The 25,446-nt window shown below is 39.1% G+C and overlaps 1 protein-coding gene across 1 annotated transcript; it reads left to right on the top strand.

Annotated features, from left to right (window-relative positions):
• Positions 1–5,801: 5,801 nt before the first annotated feature.
• wnt3a (wingless-type MMTV integration site family, member 3A) lies at positions 5,802–19,706 on the top strand. Its single transcript, XM_042497786.2, has 4 exons — positions 5,802–6,508; positions 11,458–11,699; positions 18,780–19,045; positions 19,137–19,706. The coding sequence occupies exons 1-4, from the start codon at positions 6,438–6,440 to the stop codon at positions 19,614–19,616; spliced, it is 1,059 nt and encodes a 352-aa protein (XP_042353720.1). The 5' UTR covers positions 5,802–6,437; the 3' UTR covers positions 19,617–19,706.
• The last annotated feature ends 5,740 nt before the right edge of the window (positions 19,707–25,446 follow it).

The raw sequence follows: 25,446 nt of genomic DNA, 5'->3' as shown, positions 1-25,446 counted from the left end.
TAATTTTATTTGTGTTTCTCTAAAAGAACATTTGTGCGGCTGCAGAAACTGTAAATCCTCAATCACACTAATGGAGTACCACAGGGATCAGTCCTCGGCCCTTTTATATTCTCTATGTACATGCTACCCTCAGGTCAGATATTTACAAAGCATCTTATCTATTTTATGCAGCTAATTCTCGATTCTACCTCTCTTTTGATTTAAAAGATCTTGAAACTTATTTCCATTAAACTCTGCTCTAACCAAGAGCTGTTATCAAAAGTTATGGAAATCTCACATTCATAGCAGGCATATTTTGATCACCACGTGAATCCATCCAAGCTTCAAGTCATGTTTTTGCATTTGTGAGGAAGAGTTTTATCTAAGAACTGAGTTGACTCATGGGGACTGTAAACAAAGTTGTACAATTTGCATAACTGTCATACTCATCAGTGAGCCCACAGTCTAAGATTTGATTCAGCTGCATTTGTTATGTTTTTCCATTATTTATGTAGATTTGTTCTTTAATTCTGGTGTGACTACAGAGCACTGTAAATCCTAAATTACACTCAGTCTTCGGCCTTTCACTATTCTCTATGTACATGCTACCTGTAGGTCAAATATCTCAAAAGCATTATATCTATTTTTATGAAGATGTTTAAAATTAATAACCTAAAGTCCGCCTCCCCTTTGATTCAAATCCTTATAATTCCCTTCCATTAAACTCTAACAAATCAGGATTTATTATCAAAAGTTGCACAAATCTCAGGGTCAAATTTCATAACAGGTTTAGTTTTGATCATTATGTGAAGTCTGTTGTACAATCTTTTCCAAAATTCAATCTTTTTTTTTATCTTCAGAGCACTTAAAAAAACATTTGTTACATACCAATACGATCACTGTGACTCTACATCAACTGGTAGAATCTATCCAAGATTAAAATAGTGTTTTTATGATGGAAGAGTTTTATCTGATTTGACTGATCTGACAGTCTAAAATCTCAAATGGTTTGAGATATGGTGACTGTGAAAGAGATTGCATATGATTCACATCATTTTCAAACTCATCAGTGATCCCTTTGGTGCTGTTTGGATGCATCTGCATCTGTTATGTTTCTTGAATTACTTATTCAGATTTTAAATTTAATTTGCCCACTCCATCTGCAGCTGAACTGAATATATCGCCATGCTCTGCTAAAACACAGTACAAAAAATGATGTGTGTTCAGAGCTCAAAAGAATCTAATCTGACCTCAGAGGCTATGAAGACCGTTTACATTAAGATTTGGTAGTCGTCTCCCATGATTTATCTTATCAGAAGCCTTTTTACACCCTGTATTAACAAGAGGCAAACAAGCAAGATAGGGACGTCAACGCCTGGGGTAATGCCCATCCTGAAGATAAAGTCAAAGCAGAGGCAGACTCTTTGCTTTGTTTCCCATGTCTGGAGACCAATGGAGAAGTACAAGGGAAAGTGATGAGTTGTTTCCAGGTGTGAGCTCGTGGGGTGTGTCACGACTCTCCTCCCTTTCCCTTGGAATAGTTGTAACTCAAACAGAATTAAGTCTTGTTGGTCTCCTTTCAGTCATCACCTCGCTGTCTATAGAATAATATATACAAAATATATAAATAGCATTTAGCTGAAAAAACAAAGCAGATTAAACTGGACAATAAGTTATGAAATCAGCTTCGGTTTTTACAGTGCATAGTCAATTTTTTGAGTGTTTGTTTGAACTAAACAGAACCAAAAACTGATCAAATTTAAAACATGTATTCACAACATCAAGATAATCAAACAAGTCTCAATATAAGATTGACTAAGCCTGCCAATTAAAAAATGGAGATGAAAATAATTTTACAATATTAATGTTGCAACTGGATTGATATTGAACACAATAAATAAATAAATAAATAAATAAATAAATAAAGTCAAATTGTTGAATTGACAATTTACTGTGTTGTGTGTATTTCCAGACTATTTCTTTTGGGAATTGTAATCTCTTTTAAAAATATACATGTATTTGTTAATTGTGTTTGATTTCTATGATGTCTCATTTAAGTTACTTTATTGAATTTATTTTGTTTTTACTGTTGATCTAATACATTTCATTGCGTTATTAATGTATTTTGAATTGTTGCTGTGTTTGAACGGAGCTATAAGAATAAAACTAAAAAATTATTCATTATATAGACAATATGTGCTTCCAATTTTGAGTTGTTTTTTTTTCTGTTTTAATGGTCAGCAGTGACAATGGATATTATAATCCCATTACAATGCTGACATCTAGTGGTGCCGTCCCTTTTATACATCAAAAAGGGTCGTATTGAATTGTTATTAGCAGAAGCTGTAGTCAAATCAAATATTTCTTTGCATGTTGCATCTTATTAAGACACTTGAATGCACAAATGAGCATTAACAGCTTTGTGGCACATTGGGAAAATATTCATGGAAAAGTCAGTGAAGTCATGAAAATGTGATTAGTTCACTATTTATGTACCACATGATGTTGGTGTAGCTGTGTTGTGTCAGACAGAGGGAGTCTGACTAAGGCCTGTGATGCAGGGCAATGACAAGACTCACTTGTCGGACATGACTCGCTGCTAACGGCACTTTGCTAAATGACATCATCATCGCAGTGAGGTCACCATGGGCACACAGAGGAGCCATGATGTCCTTCTGTTTGCCCGGTGGGGAAAACCTGAATGGATGGACTGCAGAGACAGCGAGGTGGGAAACCTGTTGATGGAGATTAAAATAAACATACAGATAACTAGATCATTCAGGAAAAGTGTATATACTGTGCAGCAGCTTTATGTTAAACTCTAACTTGATTGATTTTTATAGTGCACAGAATTTAAACAGTATTTACACACATTTTCACACTTATTAAATCTCTTGTTGAACTAAATGATCTACAGTCAGTAGCCATAAGCCGAACAGGCATCACATTTTTCACATGCATTTAACACCCTGGCTTACTTGGCCTCTGTGCCAGTGCTGACAGCTACTGGGGCGGGGAAAAAAGCCAGTTCATAGCTGCTATATAACTTCCAGAGGAGTTCCAGAGGAGTTTGGGCAGCTGCAGAGGGAGATTTCACCCTCTGCAGCTGCCCAAACTCCTCTGTGCAGCTTTCCAGTTACTTACTCTATGTATGAAAGTTCAGTCATTTACTGACAATGTCTGAATGAATCATTATAGAACAATGATGATTATTATTTGAAGTAGTCATAGTGAAATTACAAGTAAAAGTAATAGCAGAAGTGGCAGTTCAGAAGGAATAGTTTTTCAAAGTTGTCAGAAAGATCTCTGAAAAAATCACATGACCCACCCGAGGCTGGGAGGATAAATCCAACACTCCTGCTCCACCTCCCTTAGGTGTAATCATTTTAGCTAATTAGAGGCTAGCCTATATATGATGCCTTCCTCCTTTTCCTCCTTTTGCTCCTTTGTACCACAGTGACTGTGTGTGCATGATAGTTAAAACCACACATACTGAATTATCTGCTGTGCAATAAGCTGCTCTGCTGAACCTGCTGTTTCTCAATCATTCTTGTATTATGTGCTCTAAATAAGTCAATGCTGGTGCCTCTCCCCAACAAATAATTTTGAGTAATAGTCATTGTTTTTAGTCTAATTTAAGACTTCATCAAGGAGACACAAATCACCTACAAAAATGACCCCAAAGGCACAAAACACTTACCTCAAAGGGACACAAAATTGGCTAAAATAGACACAAAATGACCACAATGAGAATCAAAAGAACTGTAAAGAGACACAAAATGACTACAAAAAGGGTCAAAAGTTCAACAGAGAAACAAAATCTCCAATGAAACCCAAAAATTACCTATAAAGAGACACAAAACAACAAGTTGACACAAAATAACCACAAACAGACAAAAAAAACAGCAAGGAAATGCAAAGCATCACAAAATAAATACAAAAAGGAGCAAAACAACCACAAAGAGACACAAATCACCTCAATAAGACACTGTATAACTACAAAGAGACAAAAAAAACACAAACATATGCAGAATTTTACAAATTCTGCTTTGTTCCTATGTTAGAGAGGCTGTGGGACCTTTTCTGCCTATGCTCATGCTTAAGTTAAAAAAAAAATAGAAATGAATAGAATAGAGGGTAATAGAAATACCCAATTACAAGAAAAAGATTTTCATTCAAAAACAGTTATCACCTAAATTTACTTAAAGCATCAATATCAAAAGTACTCACTATGGGATATGACATCTTGGAGGCCTATAACTAGCCTACTTTATATAATCTGCAGTAATGCACAATATTTTATTTAAAGCCATCATAGGTTCTTAATGTAAAATCAGCAAAGTAACAAACTATAGCTGTCAAATAAATGTAGGCAAGCAAAAAGAAAAATAATTCCCCAAGAAATACTGTGAAGTTCTGGGTATGAACTAGCATAAAATGGAAATACTTAAAGTTAAAATACCTCTAAATGCTACTTGTGTTTATCACTTAAGTAAATATGCTTTTTTCACCACTGGGTGTGAAAAACAGACACAAAAAGTGACACTTCTCTCATTATCACTGTAATATGAGGTTTAATTGTCTTATTTCCGTGCTTTTGTCACAGCTGCAGTGAACAACAACATCCACTAGATAGCGCCAAAATCTTTAGGCTTGGGGATGTGTTTACCATGTTTTGCCTCCTTCATGCTCATAAAAGTTTAGCATGTGAACACTTTTTGGAAATTAGATAACAGGTATAAGTGACTATATGTTATATAAACATCTCAGTTAAGATGTCCAAATTAGCTCGAACAGGTCACGTAATCTCACAAAGCTTAGAAAAGTTGAATCCGAGCAAATGTAAAACATAATTAAAGAAAACATCTAATTAATGTATGTTTTGATATTAGCTAAAGAAAAAATAGTTGCATCACAAATCCACAGTCCACCACTGGACTGATTGAGAGAGCTGTCAGTTATTAGTTCTCCATGTCTTGCTGCTAAATGTGTCTGCTGACTGTCCTAAACGGCAATGTAACAGCAGCTTCATTAATGTGCACATTTAATTTCCGATTGTTTTTGCGGTTATTAGTCAAACGTCCCCCTCCTTTGGGATAACATTTTATTTTTCAGACCCTCCGAGCCACAAACGTAAAAGTCTTACTCAAACATTGAGGTGATATAATTTTATATTAGAATTTGTTATAATCATTACATTCTTTATAACTTAACATAGTCCACTAAACAACTACATATGTTGACTAAAATATATATGTGAAAATTTTCACGTGAGGATGACACATGATTTATTTTCTTGTGTTAAATTTAGAAATTGTCTTTTTTTCATAGTCACCATCGTTGCACAACCAGAACAGTTTTTTTTTTTTTTTTTTGCTTTCAGGTAGGCATCAGTGCCTATAAATGGAGACACCTCCTATTAGACCAGCTATCAACAGCCACTTGACATTGAGAAAGGGAAACAGACTGTCTGCCATTTAAACTCAGTGATGCGGCCAATTTTATCGAATATGTTCGTTGGAATAAACAGCTCAAAGTGCAGGCAGCTTTAAAGTTCTTCATTTGTGCAGGAAATATTACCACCAGAGCTTAATTTATGCTGAAAATATGCACCTCGGGATGCGTCCAATTTGTGATGACATTAACATCATTGTTTGTTTGTTTGTTCTTTCAAACGTTTTGCATAATTTAAAAGAACATAAAATTTAGAGACAAGGAGAAAAAACATTTGTTCGTTTTTATTTAACATATTTAATAATAAATAAACGCAATTTGTGGCCAAATCATTAAGGACTTCTTCGGAAAAATCTAATTCATTTAGTCTAGTTTTATTCACTTTATTGGGAATCCGAGGAACTTCACATCTAATTTTACATTCATGGCAAACGGGCACAAATAAAGGACTGGAGACCTTAATAATGGTCTCAAGCAATTCACACATATTTATTTCTGCATTTTAGAAGCTTCAAGCCAGGGAGTGAAATCCGGACAGGTTGTTATAGCTACGCAATCCACAGGGGTTCCGATGTCTATTTAAAACCCCTCAGACCCTCCCTCTCTCCTTTAAACAACATTATATATCACACACACTGCATGCTAATGCGACCAATTCTCAATGAGCACTAAAACACATCTTAAAATTAGCTCATTCTGTTGTCTGAGTTCAAACCGCCTGACTCGGCAACAGAGGGAACATATCATCAGAATTCCCCCTTTGGCAATACCTGCTGATTGGGTCCTAAAAAAAGCAAGCAGCTTTTAACTTTTAATATTTGGCTCCCGAGTTCTGCCACGAGTAGTCGCGAAAGATAGATTCTCCCTCAGAGGATTTCCCCCCTTTTTTTGGAGGATAGAAATAAAAAATCCATCAGCACAGATTTTTTTTATCTTCAGTTAAATCTCAGTGCGCCTATGAGCGCGCAGGTTTCTGCTGGAGAAGTTTAAGCGAAACTTTAAGGATGATATACCTTGGATGTTTCCTGTTGCTCTGTGGGCTTACGCATGTCATGGCAAGTTATCCCATCTGGTGGTAAGTTTTATTTTCATTTCGAGCAAATGGCGACACATTTTTTGAAACCTTGAGAAGTTGAGATGATTCGCTTGTGTGTCAGTTTGAGGGGGTTATACTTCTGATTTCGTTTCTGACAGCAGCGGAACATTTAGGTGAACCGACTGTGAAACTTTTGACATGAGTGTTAACTATCTGAGGTGCAACGAATGGCTTGATGTCAAAAAGAGTGTAATACAAAGATGTACGAATGGGCTTTCATTTGAAAACAAATATTTAGAAGACAAAACTAATGACGAAAAACCACATTTCAATCTAAATATTTATTTTAATGCTATGGACCCGACATTTGCAGCATGAACGATGCACTTTGAGGTAATATTCATATTCAGAGTGCAGCAGGTGCAAAGTTTGTGTGCTTGGAAGTGTGTGTGTGTGTGTGTGTGTGTGTGTGTGTGTGTGTGTGTGTGTGTGTGTGTGTGTGTGTGTTTGCGTGTGTGGGCATACGCGCGTCCACTCGTGTATTGGGAGTCAATGTGGCAAAACAAGGATGAAATCTTTTAATCTCTGGGACAAAAACAATGTAAAACATATTATATATAATCTATTCTTTATATAATTTATATTAGCCTATTTACAGTAATGTTATGGGATAATCAGCACAGCATTTGGAATAGAATTGTTTCATTTTCTCTTGTCAGACTTTACTTTAAACTTGAACATAAGGCGTAAAAATAAAACAAATTCACCAGTTTGAAGTGTGATGGCAGAATTTGCATATAGGCCTATGTCTCAGTCCACTACTATTTCTTTTACATCAGCTTCTTTACATTCCAGATTTTTTTTCCAAAAATCAAATTCTGATCCCTTTACTTACATTTTCTTTTTTAATCACACAGAATAACTGCAGTGTGCACTTACAAGATTGTAAGTTAATGGTGCAGCAGCCTATTATTCCTCATATTTAAAAAAATGACAAGTGTCACTTGTTAGCACCATTTTTTCCCACTTTTTGTTCATATAAATGTCTCATTTTCTTTAGAAGCTTTTGTTGTCTTGTTTCACAATGTTCATACTTGATCCATCAGCTAAACATATGAATCACTCATTTCTTATAGTACTGAACTAACAATTGAAATTAGAATTAAAAATAAATAAATAAATAATAATCAAAACAAATGAAATAAAATCATTCAATATTTGTTTTTGCTTAGATATTGAGTGTACCCTCCTATTTTCCTTAATGGGGCTCCTGGTGTTTATACTGATGAGAAACTAATTACACGCACAGCTGGAAGGAAATCCTGATTTGGTGGAAAAAAACTGACCCATATCAGTGAAATCCTTGTTCTTATTGCATACAGTCACACCAGATGGTCCAACAACTTATTTAATGTTCAGATTTTTTTGTGTTTTATCACCTTTATCACCTGTGCTGTGCTGATTGACATGTACACAGAGCAAAGAAAGGTCTTGCATTTCAGTCTCCATAAGAGCTTTTTTTCCCAAGTCAGTTATGAATGAAACAATAGAAGACATGTTTCCATTCAGTCATTAACAAACAAACTTGTGTTGATGATTTGATTTCAGCGGTTGGGTCTGCTCTTTGATTGAACTACAGAAGTAAAAGTGTGGCGAGTAAACAAGCAAGTTTGCTGCATCACTCCTTCCACTACAATACAAACGATCTTTGACTGCAGAACATGAAGTCACCTCAAGTTGAACATTCTTGACGTAACACTAAAGTTTTTCTTTCTTGGAAGACTACTGATGTGTTTTTGGTTTCATGGCAACTCATCCCAAGTCAAATAACGTGGTTCCTTTTGGATTGCGCTCAACACGGCTGCATTGTCTCTCTGTTTCCAAGCAGCATGTCAGCTACCTAAGAGCTTTCGCCTCTGTGAAAAGCAACCTGTGATATTTCACTGACAGACTCTGCAGAACTTCACTTCAAGTGGCCATCGGAGCTGCATCACAGTCTGTGCCACAGTAGTCTTGGGGATATGCACTAAGACAGGTTCATGTCTGTCTCTACTCGACCTGCCATGACATAGCCTGGCTGCACCCGCCACCCCACCACCCCCTTTCCTAGTCCACCCCACCTTAGAAGATAAATACCTGGAGGTGAAAGCTTGCCGCGCATTCCTTCTCCCAAACATATTCTCTTGATGTCAAAGTCGGCTCCAAGGCCCCAGGGCCCTCGAGTAAAGTGGTAATTCTAAGGTACCCTGCTTGGGCTTGCTGAAATATGCATTAAACCTGCGCTGGATACACTTAGATGAGAGGGGGAAAGTCTGTATTCAGACAAAAATTGAATATGATATATGCTTTGCGTAAGTGTTTATTTGTAACAGTTTTCACTAAAGTGTCCGTTTAACAACATTAACCTCACCACCATTTGTGAATCTTATTTTTTGACCACGAATATGAGTTTCTTTGGAGGGCAGCTAGTGTGCGGAGGTTGAATGAAACTCAATAGATGCCCTAAAATCCACACAATCCCAACATATAAGTTTTTGTTGGAGCTGGCATCCAAAAATGCTCTTCTTTTTGTAATAGCTTGTTTAAAAAATCATAAATCATCTCTGGTGAAACATGCCCTGCCGTCTCTCTAGGGCCATTTCCTAACACCGGAAGAGGTGGCATTACTCAGAGATTGACACAGAGACATGCATGAGTGGAGCAACCAAAACACATTGACTCATGATGGTTCAGGCATATGAAATGCATGCAATAAAGCCCTCACAGGTATAGTCCTAATGCATAACAAGGCTCATCAGACACACTGATTAAGAGGAAACTCCTCTATGACCTCTTATTTTGCTGTTGAGACACTTTTGGTTCTCAGTCACTAATGCAAGTGATGGAAAACATCACCTCAGAGACACCACAATTTTCAAAAAGAAAAGGAAGCAGAGGAGGTTCACGAGCAGACTGACAGGGGACAAGTACTTGTAAAAAATGCAGGCCTGCAGCGCCTGTTTCCACCTCCCCTCAGTCCCTGTAAACATCTCACAAAGATGAACCTTGTGCACATGGTTTTCTTACAGCTCTGCTTGAGACAAACCAAAAGTCTGCACCAATTTGTGGACTCAGATTTCTGCAGGGAAAGATGTGCTTCAGGGTGTATGGACTGACAAGGGCCAAAGAGAGGTCAATGTGTAATAGGAGTGCACCTTGTTTACTGATGGATGTTGCAGACAAACGGCAGACAAACTGGATTTCCTCTGGAGTCATTTTCAACTTGCCATTGCGCGCTTACTGGATGTCTCATTTATGATTAACTAGCGCAGTCTAGTCTGTAGAAATTAGGCGAGAAACTCTGTTAAAACCACTGTGACACACAACTCTGCCATTTGCTCAGGGGTAAAATAAGGGTTCACTCACCGGGTCAGCGCACGGCTTGCACACATCTCGACACCAGTCAACATTAAAGCGTAATACTGAAAACGAAATTTTAATCAGCCTTTAAATTTCAACCTATAATGGAGGCTTTCAAGGTCTGCGTGTTTCGCTGCCATCAGAAGTGGTCGCTGCCATCAGAAGTGGTCAGCCAGCGGTCATTTGGCCAGGGAGATCTTTTCTTGGACTGTGAGCTTTTAAAGAAAGCAGCCTGAGGCCAGTGTCAGGAGTTTTGGTAATCTTGTTGTGATCAGCAATTAGTCGTTGAACAACAGTGAACGGGTCAGCAGACAATGAGCTAACTGAGCGGCCGAAGACAGCACACCTGCTCCGGCTCTACAGCTACAGTAACTGTTATCAAGCCCATATCACTCAGGGGAGGATCAGCAGATTGCTGCCGCCAGTGCTCGGTCTTTAATTGACAGTTGAGGTGAAATATAGACTTGTGTGGATTGCCAACAAACTACTTTGTTGCTACTCTGCACGGCACTTGCCAAAGATAATAGAACCTCTGCTATTAAATAATCAAGTAGTCAAAATATTGATTTTGGTGACATTTAAATAAAAACTGAACAGCTCAGGTCAGCAGGTCATGCATTTAAGAAGGTAGAAGGCAGATGCATTAGTCATTTTTTAAACAAAGTTTAAAAAGCAAAATTACATTTGTCCTTGATGCTGCTATGTCTTTGGAGTTGGAGGATGAGTTGATTTAAAACAGTAACTACTATGAAGATTTAAGTGCTTATGTATATTATAACAATGCTTACACAACATTTATGTGTCCCTTAATTACCAAAGAGCAAATTAAGCCACTTATCCACCTTTAGAAAGAGTCAATAAGGCTTTGTGTGATGCTGAAATGCCAACAGATGGTCATGTACGAGCACAGAGCAGCAAAAATGTTTCTTAAATTGGCTAAATTACACACCATGCAGTGATACAATGCTTATTCCATTTCTATGATTACCAGTTACTAAAAGTCCTAATTGAGAGGACACAGAAAATAAAGACAGAAAGACGGAGGGAAAGCAATAAAGGCAACGAGACAGAGAGATGTAATCAGTGAACCAAGTTTGCACTTGTTGTATCCCAGAGTACCTTCCTCAAAGGAAAAAGGGGGGGTTGGGTTCAGTGTTACACTTAATACACTCTCTGAAGTTTCAATGTCAGGTTTGCACTCTTATTACCCTAAGCCGAAGGCCTGTTAAGTGTGCGGACAGTTAATAACAAGGTGTAGTTTTCCAAGTTGTCAGCTTAAGGTCTATGAAGACCTTTGGATGCACTATGGACTTTCATCTCAGACAGACACACGGCTTGCTTCTGCGGTAGCAGGGCTGCAATTTCAATACACACAAAGGCCAGGTGTTTGCAGAAAGGGTAGTTGAAGGGATAAAGGATGGACGTCTAATGGTAGCATCTGATGCAGCAAATAAACACAAACAAACTCAGACGTAAAATTACACAGCACCTGCAGAGGGAAATTAGTCTTCCTCTTGAGTGTTGTTAAATCAAAAGATAGGATGCAATCATGAAGATGCACTGACAATGTGACTCCTTGTCTCTTCCAGGTCACTTGCAGTGGGCCACCAATACTCTTCACTGGGCACTCAACCCATCCTCTGTGGCAGCATCCCGGGTCTGGTGCCCAAGCAGCTGCGCTTCTGCCGGAACTACGTGGAGATCATGCCCAGTGTGGCAGAGGGGGTGAAGATTGGCATCCAGGAGTGCCAGCATCAGTTCAGGGGCAGACGCTGGAACTGCACCACGGTCAATGACAATCTGGCCATTTTTGGGCCAGTTTTAGATAAAGGTAATGCAGTGTCCTCTTTAACATCATTGTAGCATACATATGCTTGCCTTTTTTCATGGAAGGAGCCTGTCAGTGTACCTCAAGCACAGGTCGCCAACTTTCGTGTTTCAACTCCGCCGAAAGATTCCTGGCGTTTTTTCATTTGGCACCATTACTTGGCTTGCTTGTGATTAACAAATGTCAAAGCTATCAACTGAAATCACCATTTCCAAACAAGCATCTTATTAGCATTTGCAATAGTGCTACCTGTCCATAAATAGGCAAGAGTTCAATTATCGAAGTAGGAGTCAGTCAGGAATGTACATAATGAGGATGATCGCAACAAATACATCCACACATATTCTACGGGAAAAAATGGATAGGCCTTGTTTGATCACCTAAGACCTGTAGATTTATTAAAAGATTGTCTGGCAGGAGCTGGGAGGAAAATATAATGCTTTTAGTAACTTCAAGTAACATTAGCCTGCACCTTCTACTTTCGTGACTCTGCCTGAGCTACTGTCTAAACCTATTGCCCCCAAATTATGGTTCTACATTTCTGGGAAGTTCCTAGAGGTTCTTAGTTCTTCAAACCACCTGTATAATGAATGGAACTTAAAAAAAGAAAGTGACTTATGGTATCTCTACGCTGATTAACTCTTCCAGGACCAATTCTATATTCTCTCCACCTTATATTTGCATTAGAAAAGCTGCACTTCATGCATGCATCATTCATTATGCTCAGTCATCCTTGTTTAAATAGACCTTAGACTGAACAAGCTCTGAGCAGCCTGTATGCATGAAATAATGTACACAATCAGGACGAGTGAGTCCGGTCTTGTTGGAGTTTTCTTTAGGAGGGAATCCCCTGACTGTTCTGCTGTGCAGTCCTCTGAAGTGCCTTACACAAGACTGCAAACTGAGTTATGGAGTTTGTCAAAATAATTTTTTCCTATTAGATTCTGTAATGATGTATTAGGACTTTCAGGTGTCAGTTCTTGTCTACTTATGGAATCCCCCCTGTGTTGGTAGTCAAGTTTTGTTAGCTTTAGACTGAGCCAGGTTAGCTGTTTCCTCCTGTTTTCAGTCTTTGTGCTAAGCTAAGCTATCTGCTTACTGGCATCTTTTAATGGACAGATGTGAGTGTACAGTATTGATCTTCTCATCTAACTCCCAGCAAGAACAACTCTGGTTTGATTTCTTTCAAAAACATGAGGGGAAGATAAGGAGCAACTTAACATGACATAGCCCAAAAATTTGAAAAAAACAATTCTTAAAAAGGGTAGAAGAAAACTACCTTAAACAAGTACAAAAAAGTAAAAAACAAAGGCACACAAGAAAATAATCCCAAAAGTGCTGAAAATAGAAAGCATATATATTTATTTTATTCTCTTTTTTTGTAACAAATTTTTAAAAATACTATAATTAGGAATACAGTTTTCAAGACATTTTTCCCTTTTCTTAGGATATTTTTTAATAATCCCCAACCCTCCCCAGTTATTTTTGTTTGTGATACATTTGTTGTTGTCAAGTAGGTCATTGCCCCCCCCCCCCTTTTTTAAAAGAAAATCAAACCAATTTGCTCAGGTTTAAAGGGGTCAAATAGCTTTTGAAAGGAATCTGAATGCAGCACAAGCAAACTGATGAGAGTCCACATATGAAAGGGTTAAAACCACTGAATGGTCAGTCATGTCCGCATCAGACACTGATGAAAAACACCATCCTTTTGCAATATGATATGCTGCCAGGCAGCATCAGAGTATAATGCCGCAGGATAGTGTTAGTTTGAAATGGACAACAATGTAACTTAAGGAGCTGGGAAGTCCATATAGGGTAGGTGGGAAGGGTGGTAGATCGGTCCAACAAACACCAGACTTGAATGTAAAGCCAAGCCATAATGGGCTTTTTTCGAAACATAACCACCCGCTTTTGTTACCTAAACCACGTGCATTTGTTCCACAAGGAAATTAATGTTAACATGAGGTGTTTACTGACATTGTGCCTTTATTTTGAGTAAGAAAAAAAACAAGCAGAATAGTACATTTTCTATAAAAACAGAGGTATATTTTTAATAAAGAATAACAATGCATGTAACAGGTGAAAATAGATGTGGCATCCCAGTGTGTTAACAACAGACACACCCAGGATACCTAGCATGTTATATGTATACCTCTAGGATCCACAAAAAATTGCAGTGATAGCCTATGTGACGAGTTGGGAGTTAAAACGTGTTGGTTATCTCTTCATTTAGTAGAGCAGATGCTTTTTATAATGCAGTGTCCCAGGATGCCCTTTTTTGTGTTATCTTTCTGCCCTTTGCTAAAATGAGTTACAGGCTCCAAAATTGAGAATCAGCACTAAACATAGAGCTTTAGGGTCGGGGATCTAAACCTGTCACCCAGTCTACAGAAGATTGATGTAAACACAAGGGGTTGGAGGTTACTTAGGGCAATTGCTTTTAATAAACTCCTGAGCCAGTTGATAGAAGAGGCTTGAGCTCAAGTAGGTGGCTAACGATAGGGGTTCTCAATCCGAGCCCATTGTGGTGCAAAATGCCACCACATCTCTCCCCATTGCCCCCCCTCCCAGGGCTAAATTGCAGGGGTACTGAGAGGAAAGAGGAGGCAGCCACTGGGCTTTAGTAAATCATTTTGATTGGATTAAGGTCACTGAGGCCCTTAATAATGTGAGAGGTCAAAGTGGCTGGATTAAGTGCCTTTGTCAGAGGCCAATGAGAGTGACTCAGGGGCTCGCAGGCCTTTGATAGGGCTTAGTAGGAGAGGGCTTCCATTTCATTGGATTTGATTGATGCTGGTGTTTGTCTGTGCAACAGGGCCATTGTCCTCACTGGTGTCTGTTTGTCTGCGGTTCAGACTGTTGTGTGTCGGTTTCCTCCTGCCTTTTTGGGGGGCAAAGCTGAAAGGAAGAGTAGGCGCCTTTATAGGCTTTAGGGTGTTATTTCTGATCAGTTAGTCCATCACTTCCCATGTCCTCCTCGCTTTCACCAAGGACATTAGAGGCTTCTTGACAATAAAAAAATGGGCCATTACGGAGAGAAGGACAGTGAATTGAGGCTACCAGAGCATAGAATGGAAATCATCAGAACATGCTTAATTCACTTTCAAGAGCCCCTTTAAAGGACCAGTGTGTAAGTTTTGGGGGGAATTTAGAGGTATCTAGGTAAGGACTGCAGATTGCAGTGCTATGCAACATGGAGATCTCCATAATCAAGGACCTACTCCCTATATAGTTTTGAATGCCCCATTCCAAGGTAACAAAAAAAACAACAAAAAATCTACATATTAACCTATCTCTAAATGGATAAGCATGCTCATCCCAAATGTGATCATACATTAGCTTGAACAAACATAATCATCCATCTAATGCACACTGTCATACCCCACCTCATGCACCAAAACATAACAGAGTTAAGATACTCCTGCCTTTAAAATGGACACATACTTCTTCTATGTGCATGTTCGCTCTCTCTTCCACATGGCTTGATCCTCTCTCTGTGTTTCTCTCTCACTCCACACCCCAAATCACGAGCCCTACCTCAAGGCTATGTCTGCGTCAGCACTCATTAATTTACATTAACTAAAGTGTCAAAACATGCACTGCTGGAATCTGCCTGCGATGAAAGGTGATAGAAAGCTGCGCAGGTGTTCTTAGTCCGCGGAGCCGATCCCAGAGCCTCTTCTGCATTCTTTGTGTTTACAGAACACCTACCAACTGTATGGGTATAATCAGGCTCCAGTTTATGACTCATATGATAGAATTAGTAAGGGCTATGTTGCTACAAAAAGTGGACAGTCACAATTTTTCAGGTGTTACCACCTACACAGGTATAGACATGCACATCACTATTCGACTTGAAACCATTAAATTCTAATAAGGTTTACAGGAAACTCCTGTTACGTAATATACGAAGCGTGTGGAGTTCAGAGTTTCACACTGTTGTAGCTCTGACTTATCTAACCTTTACTCCCTGTAGGTACCTCTGCCTTGACTGAACTCTGTATACAAGGAAAACCACCTAATAAATTAACCTAAATCATTAAGTCCCAGCTAAACTAACTGGGAAAAGGTCACGGGATGTGGGTTACGACCTATGACCTGAGGATGAGAAAGTGTAACTATTTAGGATGAGCTAAGAGGTCTATGCTTCTCATGAGACGTATGTTTCTCCATGCTGGGGGAGGGAAACTAGCACACCAGTATATCATTAACTCTGGGCAAGAAAGAAAGAAGGGGTGTGGTAAATGGAGTTGATGGGGGGACCTTAGCCCCACTCCCTGCTGGGCACTGCTCAGAGCACAATATCTTCGCAACCATGAGATTAAGCAGGAGAAAAAGTGCTTTTCCCCATTCACACGCCCTTTAGATTGTTTTATTAAACCATTTGAATAGGGATTTCCCCGTCTGCCGACAAGCGGGGTCCAGCCAATGCATAGTTCTCTGTTGCTATGACTTAACTTGGTCCCCACTAATCACTGGCCAGGGCAAATTTCATATAAAATATCTGGGCCCATTGTGGGACTAACACAGCGTGACAGTGGCAGCACAATAGGGGATTCAACCCCCCAGCAGGTTGTAGGGACCACTTGGCCTGCCAGGGTCTGGCAAAGTTTGGTGGAGGAGCATTGTCGGAGTAAAAGTGTCCTGAAATGCCATAAACCGGTCGTAAAATCAAGAAAAGATGAGCAACTAATGTAAGAGCTGGTGTTTCCAGGTGAAGTAAATGCTATCACAGGTGTATATAGCCCCCAATCATCTGTGTTCTGTCTTTGCATGTGTTCAAAACTGTCGTATTAATGGTCCATATAAAACCAACAGATTTCATCTGCTAAAAAGCATAGATTCGTCCCTTAATAGTGAGGGTTTCTGCACAACCAATGAGAGTTTATTCCCTGTATTATTTGAAGAACGGGGCAGTTTAGTAAAGAGGGCTGGGCTGTCACAAGAAGTATGTGACTTTAGAAACCTACCTTTTTTTCTGAGGTTAGCTCATCTACTCACACACAGAGACACCACGACATATTTAATTTGCCCCAATCCTTCTCCTTTGCTCATTTTATCCCAAGCTAATCCTCTTTTCCTCTTCCATTTGAACTCCTTCACCCACTTCTGCTCAGCAGCAACATTGCCAGTCACCACTTAAGGTCCTCCTGGCCTATATTTTAGGTCCTTATTACGTCACACTTTGCAAAATAATGACATTCTGTGATGCACTGATTTAAATTATATTTCTATGAAGATGACAGTCTTTTATATGCTGAGAGAAGCTTTGATCCAAATCCATTTTATAAACACCTGAATATTTTAGATTGTTTTGAACTATAAACTGCATAAAATAAAAGACATTGCCACCTCTTGTGTTGTGGATTTCCAATTTTAAGCCACTAGTTTGGAATTTTGGCTCTCCCATCTTGAATTTTTTGAGCCATAAGTGGCCATATAAGGAGGATGCGGATAACCCCAACGCTAACCTTCACCCTAACCCAAACATTGCATTTTGTAGCAGGCCATAAACATGATTATTTCTGATGTAAAGTTGGGCATTTTGACATAAGTGTCTATGGGGATCATATACTGTATATAAAGATAGATGACATATCTCCACCAACTCCCACAGTACAAAAATAAAGCAAAAATTCTCAGATATGGCAGCTGCCTTCTTGCTAGTCCATACCCCATCCAGACTGTAGCTTATTGGCACTTCGCCGTTGGCTTCATTTTTTAGATTGCTGCTTGGGTAGAACTATCACCTCAGACACTTCAACAATAAAAACATTAACCTCCGTACTTGGATGCCTGTTATATATACGTAACCAATCACAGTAGACATTTACCTCATGCTGTGATATCTATCTTACAGCCATAAGCTACCTTATTTGCAAAGAAAATAATTAAATATCCGTTTGAAATGATCTGAGGTGGATGCAGAAAGCAGGGCTCGAGTGAAGAGAGCAGAGGTTCGGCTGTATAATGAACATTAGTAACCTTGTGCATACAATAGAGGTATGAAGTGGGTGGTGGAGGATGCCAGTAGACCTTTTCTCTTGCATCATTGTTCCTAATGCCCTTTAGTCCTCAAACTGGTTGGAACCTGCTGTAAGGGAGGAGCTCCTTCTCTTTTTTGCTTTATACTCCTCCCTTCTTTCTTTTCTCTCTCTCCCTATGTTGTTCTTGTTCTTAGGCAGAGGCATGCACTGCCTCTTTATCTATTACATTGATATGCACATGCACACACACAATCCAAAATTTCCCTATTGATCTTTAACCCCCTCTGTCCATTTCTGTAGTCTTTGATGTTCATGTCGTAGTAACACCTGGTGTTTCCACTGTCTTTATCTCGCTCTCGCTGTCTCTTCGCTCATGATTGTGCAAGACCATACATGTACATATATTTAAGGAAAAACCCTGTCATAATTAATTTTGTTAAAGCAGGGAATGCTGAAGCAAAAGATGTCTCCCCTTCTGTAACTGTGACAAGTTGTTCAGGGTCTGGACACCACAGTCCTCTCTCCATGTTGTGCCTATGATTTGTCCCTGCAGTGTGAGGCAGTTTCCTAACCTTTCAAAAGCTTAATTGAGTCTCTTAATTATAGGCCTGTCAGGCTCGTCTCTTCCTCTCATCTCTGTGGAAGATCCTGATCCCTCTGAGTCATCAGTTAGCTATGTCAGACAGAGGCACAGAGGCCTTGCTGGCCTTTTTTAGAGACAGGACGATTGATGTCTGGGCTAAATGAACACACACTTACTGATACACCTTGGTTGATACAACACATGTAGCCAACAATAGTAATTGACTTTCCAGTTGTTTAATGCTCTCTTGTTGGCTTGGGTTGAGAAATATTTGCTTATGCAATCATACAAGACCGAACACAAGCAGATATCCATATAAACAGGTGGTGTCCTACATTCTCTAGCAATTCAAATTAAATTTTGTTATAAATTTAATCCTGAAAATAATCCGCAGCATCAGGTACTCATTACTAATTTGACTGGTCCTGCAGAGGTGTTTCTCTGCAGGACTGTTTCCTTCAAGTATTTTTCCAACACTCTATGTCTTACAGATATCTAAACTTCTCTTTCCAGCAACTCGAGAATCAGCATTTGTCCATGCTATTGCCTCGGCGGGAGTTGCATTTGCAGTGACCCGTGCCTGCGCTGAGGGTTCAGCCACCATCTGTGGATGTGACACACGCCACAAGGGCCCCCCTGGTGAGGGATGGAAGTGGGGTGGCTGCAGTGAAGATGTGGAGTTTGGAAGTATGGTGTCCCGGGAGTTTGCTGATGCAAGGGAGAATCGCCCTGATGCACGCTCAGCCATGAACAGACATAACAATGAGGCAGGAAGAATGGTGAGATTTCTAAAAGCTCTTCTTGCTGATCGTGTTGTTGCAGATTTGCTATGTTGAGATATATAATTAACAGATTGTCTTTAATTTTTAGTCCCTCAATGACAACATGTTCCTGAAGTGTAAGTGCCACGGGCTGTCAGGCAGCTGCGAGGTCAAGACGTGTTGGTGGTCTCAGCCTGACTTCCGAGTTATTGGCGACTACATGAAGGATAAGTATGACAGCGCATCAGAGATGGTGGTGGAGAAACATAAGGAGTCCCGTGGATGGGTGGAGACCCTGAGACCTAAGTATAACTACTTCAAACCCCCTACAGAGCGCGACCTGGTTTACTACGAAAGCTCACCCAATTTCTGTGACCCCAATCCCGAGACCGGCTCCTTTGGCACCCGCGATCGCATTTGCAATCTAACATCCCACGGCATAGATGGGTGTGACCTCCTCTGCTGTGGCAGAGGTCACAACACCAGAACTGAGAAGAGAAAGGAGAAGTGTCACTGTATTTTCCACTGGTGCTGCTATGTCAGCTGTCAGGAGTGCGTGAGAGTCTACGATGTGCACACCTGCAAATAAGGATGTCTGATTCCTGCCTTTTCTCACCAAAATTTAAAGACTTCTGTAGGCAGAGGAACAGATACAGCAACCTATCTACAAGATACGAGAGACTGTCTGACCTGCATGAACTTCAGCGGCAGACATAGCGGCCTTGTTTTTTGTGCTGTGATGCTAAAAAGAGCCATGTCTGCCTTGATCAACTGAAATGAGTAGATGTTGACATTATAAAGCATCATCAATATGAACTGTGATGATAGTGATGACAACGATGTTGATATCTCTAGCGATGACGAAAGAGTTTTCATGTACTGACGTAGGAAAGGAGAACTGTTGGGTAATTGACAAACACCATATTGGTGAATTCTTTTTCTAATTAGTTACTTTTGTTGAGAATAGTACAGCACTGCCAATGCTTTCAAGTCTATGGGGCAACAATTGAAAGTTTCACATTTTCTACAATGTTTAATCATAGCTTGTTTTTGCCACAAAAAAGTGAGCAATTTACATGATGAGACACTCAACAGCATGCATTCTCCTCAACATTGTAAGTATGTTTGTGTATACCTGAAAACTAACATTATGTGAATGAGTTTTTTTATAGTGTTAATATGTTTCTGATGTTTGGGTAAGAATGCACTTGCACCTGAGTGAATGTAGTTATTATGCTGCAATGTGTTTACATGTTCTCACATTCTTAAGCTAACGAGTTAATATTTGCTTTAAATGACTAATTTTATCTCGAGAGTAGACGTGAGCCACATCAACAGAACATCGGCAAAACAAGAATATACCCAGGCCCAATCCCAATACATCCTTTGACCCAACCACTTGGGCTTTTTTCAGAGGCACAGTTCAAACTAAGTGTTGTGAGAATTCATCTGCAAGATGACTGTACGAGTTGCAAAAGAAGCCCACAAATTTATTTTCTTCAAAAATTATGACCCTGCTGGGGAAAAAAAGTTTAAGCTTGTTTAACTAGCTTAAGGTATGTTTTTCACATATTTTTGTTGGTTTATCTGGTCATATCAGCTTGTGATGGTCACTCTAGCTGATTTATATGTTGAAGTTCCTGTAAAATTGAAACTAAATCAGTGTCCTTGAGTATGGAGAAAAAACAGTGTCATTGGGGGAAGTATGAGAAGCAAAAGGCATAAATCAGTTAGGTCTACTGTCATGAGATATGCATAGAGATAAATGTGTGCAGCTTGATAGGCTGGCCACACCAGCATGTCCAGCTACTGGCCCACCCAGCTAAACTATCAAAGACCAGCAAGAACTGGGTCAGGACCATCTAAGACCATCTTGAACCAGCTACAACCAACTGAAACCAGCTACCAGCATGAAATGGTATTTAGCTGCTTTTTTCAGCCGGGGATAGCCATTGTGTTATCTGATTTTACTGTTGTTTCACAAAAGAAATCGCTAGTATGCTGATGTTTGGGTGCCTAACTAGCTAGCTAGCTAAAGGCCATGACACACCAAGTCAACAGTCAGCAGTTGGTCAATGTTAGACCATTGGATAATGTCTGTTGCCCTTGTTGCTTGTAGCTATGGTGTTCTCTGCACCATTGGCACATGTTGCCCTTATGTGTGATGTTTTGGCTGAGAGCGGGGCAACGTGAGGTGTTGTAACAGCTGGCTTTCAGTGCCATTAGTTCTTCCATGTTGGTTGGTTTTATGTGGGCTGTAAAGCTGCATTGTTAATGCTGATTTTTGAATTACACTCCCACATTTTAACATATTACTATGTTACAACCCCTCTGTTTTGGATGGTTTTTGATGCCCAAAATAGAACTTAACTTCAGAAGTAAAGTCGCTGTACTTCTTACTGCTCCTCTAATAGGGGCCTGGTAATGAAGCCGTGTTCTTTTTTATTTGATGACTCTTGTTTGATTGATTCATAGCGTGAAACTGAAGTTGTGAGCAAATCGCAAGCATCCTGACAACTGCAAAAGGTTGACTGTAGCCCATGTAAGAGAAATCCCCACAATCAGAAAACATCATATTTTCAATGTCCAGCATCATTGTCGCATCTGTTTACACATATGCTTGCATCGACAGCTACTAATGATGTATCAGGGTCTTGAAGGGTGTCTCATTTTATATGGCGAGATTTCAGCTAATACCCCACATGCTGTAACACTGTTCTGGGGGACATGGTGGCACTCAAAAATAAGGGGTAGGGGTAAAAAAAAGAAATGGGATTGGGCCACAATCTGCACATTTCTTCAAACACCTGAAAATACTGGAAGCTTTTTCTTAAGAGTAACAATGCTTTGAACAACATCAATAATAATGACCAAAGACAAGAAAAATAGACCCCCCATCAGTCTGCAGTGGTCAGAGAGAGCTGTAAAAGAATCTGAAAGGTCAGCACTTGTGTCCCGTTGAGAAATATGAAGCATGTTCTCCTTGTTTTATCAGTATTAGCAATGTCTCATGTGACTGGGTGTGGGGAAAACAGTTATTTATATTTAAAAAAGGGATATTACCCCCTCTAATTTTGTTTCATTTACACAAATAATATTCTAGAGGTTATAGAGGTTAAATCTGTTCTCCCTGGTAAAATAAAACACAAATGACAAACAAACCGCAAACTAAGTTGTATCATATAAGCTCCATATAATGCAGTATAATTTGCAGTTGTGGTAAAATGACCAAAACTTGTGCATGAGATAATTCTCAGCTGTGGCTTCTTGTTCCCCGAACTAAACAACAAGCAGCATCACTGAAACTATCAATACTTCCCTTAATTTAATGCTGCTAAGTAAAGATAATGTTTGTGTGTATGTGCGTGTGTTTAGCTCCTTACATACATGTCTTTGTCTATTTGTGTTAAATGTATACTCTTGCATGTATTTGATTCTTTCTGTGAAAGAAATCTGTTATATGTAGTTTGAAAAAAATGTGAAGTTTTGACTAATTCTTGCATACAGTAATTCCAAGTTTAACTAAATAGACCAAAATAGAGTTTGTTATTTTAGTTGCCTATGATTTTGTAGTCATGCTAAACATCGGGGCAAAAATGATTCCCAATGCTCTCCCTTAATTTGAGAAGAAACACTGTATTTATTTATTTGGAAAGTGAGAAACTACTGAAAGCTGAGACAAGTAAGATAATGTTTATGAAAAAGTACATGTGCCGTTTCACCGATGCCCTAAACTATAAAGAAATGTGTAAAGTCACTGATTAATTATTGTTTACAGCCAAGGTAATGCTACGTCTCAGGCATGTATAGTTCTCATATTTTAAAGGTCCAGTGTGTACCATTTAGTGGCATCTTGTGGTGAGGTTGCAGAACTGAAACTTCTGCAGTGTGTAGGGTATCCATGGTGGCGCAAAAACACAAATGGCCCTTGCTAGAGCCAGTGTTAGGTTTGTCTGTTCTCTAAAACAACATGGCGGTCTCAATAGATGAGGGCCGCTTTATATGTAGATAGAAATTGCTCATTGTAAGGTAAATAACAGAATTATTCTTAGTTTCAGGTAATTATACTCTAATGAACACATAGTTGTGAATATTGTAAACCTTTTCTGCCAAAAGATCTCCTAAATCCACACTGGACCTTTAATCACAATCAACCCCACTTGTGATTACTTATCATTCTGACTGAAAATATTACTGAGCAGCCATAACCAGTTTCACATTTTAAGTCCTTTTTAATAAACTACACAGCAACCATTATCAGTACAAGATCTGTTATCTTGCATTTATTACTGTACACTTTATTTGTGACTGATTGCTTGTGTGGACAATTTGCTTATGTTCTAATTGTTTTGTCAAGTCTTTAAATCCAAAGTTCTGTACAAAGTAGTTTTTTGCGTTTTTATGGACTTCTAAAATTGGATGTTTTTTTATAATTATTTATTTCATACCATGTACATACTAGTAAGTAAAAGTATATATTTGCAGAAAAAACGTTTTTTTAAAACAGTGTTGTGACTTGTAACGCTGTAGCCTTTTTACCTCATCTCTGTCTTTTTGTTTTGTTTTGTTTTTTTCACTGACTGCACACAGGTATCGTTTCTCTTACTGCCTGTAGTAGATTTCTAAAGTTAACTCTGTAACACCAAAATAAAGCAACATAAACAACCAAACTGTTGAACCATTATCTATGACTGAACTTAATATGTGAAATATTTTTTGTGATGTTTTCGTGAATGTCAAAAAAAAGCACTGCAAAAAATGAAAATGTAAATGAAAGCAACAACACTGCAGAGACAAGAACATACAAGGTTAAGTCTATCTGAAGAAAGAAATCTGAGTGAAACAATCTCCGCTGATGACATATCTGCAATTTATTTACAGTTCAGCATTTCGCCACTGCGTTCAAAGGCGATTTTATAACTAACAAGCATTACATTAATTAAATACATTTCAAGAACATTAGCACTGGACAGGAGCAGCTCCTTGCCCACAATGTTCCTGAAAATAATAAGAGACGACTTTCATCGTGTACATGTACATCCGGCCTTGCCCCATCCTCTTCTTCTTTTAATGAGATTTATGTCATAATCCATAAGTGTCGCATTACTGCCATCTGCTGGTTTGTCCATTGTCCCATCTATTATGCATGTGTGAAAGGGTGTAATACGGAAATGTTCCAGGATGTAGTATGTGTGTGATAATCAAAAATCGCTAGTGGTGCCGGACAGGATATCGCAGTAATTTACCACAAACAATGTGTAAAAGAGACTCTATGGTGTAATTTTTTATGTCAATAGACCATGCAATGTCCTGTAAACTTTTGCGTATCAAAAATTTTAATAATATGTTGCAGGTGCGTGAGACTGAAAATTAGCTTTTAGTGCATCTTCAATTGAGAGAATACTTTCTTGTGTTACATTTTACTTATTCAAACTCCTCCACCCCTCAACACACAAAAACGAACTTATCAAAATAAATGTGTCACAATAAATGAAAGCATTATGACGTCTCTACTGACAGGTCAACAAACTCTTAACCCTTCTCAGTGACAATCAAGCAGTTATGCTTGTAGCTGGCAGAGAGGACGCAACCATGTAGTAATGAAGGGCCACTGAAATAGCAGGTAGACTGCCTGTCTGTGGACGGTGCCTCATTATGAAGACACTATTCAAACCTACCACAGATAATACTGATGCCTGAATGAATGAAAAATCCAATCACAGTCACAGACCTAGAATATGGAGGAGCTGTCAGTCAGGAAGACTAATAGATTTAGATCCTAATGCCCAAACATGCGCTGTGGATTCGTTGTTGAACGAAAGAAGAAGAAAATAAAGCTGGACAAATAATTTGATTCCTTTGAGAGACTGCAGATGCCAGCTGTGCTTTTTGGAGAAACAATAATATAAAAGAAAAAAATCTTAGTGATGAGAGTTAAGAAAAAAGATGAAGCTTTGCTGAAGAGAAAGACCTGATCTCAAGATAGATTAGAGGCTGGATGTGAATAGAGCCCACCAGTGCTCCGGCTCAGCCGCTGGACCCCTGATAGTCTTTGAGCCCTGCAACAATGTCACCACCAGAGGCCAGGTCTCACTGCTATCTAACCCCATTATCTCACAGAAAGATTGATACACACCCCCTCCAGAGTGGAAGCACCACAAAAAGTGATACCCTTCCGTTCTCATTCATGTGGATTCATTAGTCCGTCCACCCCCACGTTAAACTATATTTTAAGCCGTCTTTCACAGTTTGTCCTACGACTGAAACTCATTACTTGGGTATACTTATTTTCCCAGACATTCATAAAAATGCTATGGCATTTAAATCCTGCCTCATGATGGGAAATGAATAAAGACTCTATGAAGACAGTTGTGTATGAGCTCCTGGGAGCCGACCAGGTTCAGGTTTGGTTTAGTGAC

The sequence above is a fragment of the Plectropomus leopardus genome, chromosome 12 (assembly GCF_026936395.1).
Source record: "Plectropomus leopardus strain MGB_pleo_1.0 chromosome 12, ASM2693639v1, whole genome shotgun sequence".
NCBI classification, from domain to species: Eukaryota; Metazoa; Chordata; class Actinopteri; order Perciformes; family Serranidae; genus Plectropomus; species Plectropomus leopardus.
This window is presented reverse-complemented; position numbering and strand designations above follow the sequence as displayed.

Bases quoted from the DNA above. Each gene is read 5' to 3' on its own strand.
- wnt3a (XM_042497786.2), top strand. From the start codon at position 6,438: ATGATATACCTTGGATGTTTCCTGTTGCTCTGTGGGCTTACGCATGTC. The intron at 6,509-11,457 runs GTAAGTTTTATT...TGTCTCTTCCAG, and splicing joins GCAAGTTATCCCATCTGGTG to GTCACTTGCAGTGGGCCACC. The intron at 11,700-18,779 runs GTAATGCAGTGT...TTCTCTTTCCAG, and splicing joins TGGGCCAGTTTTAGATAAAG to CAACTCGAGAATCAGCATTT.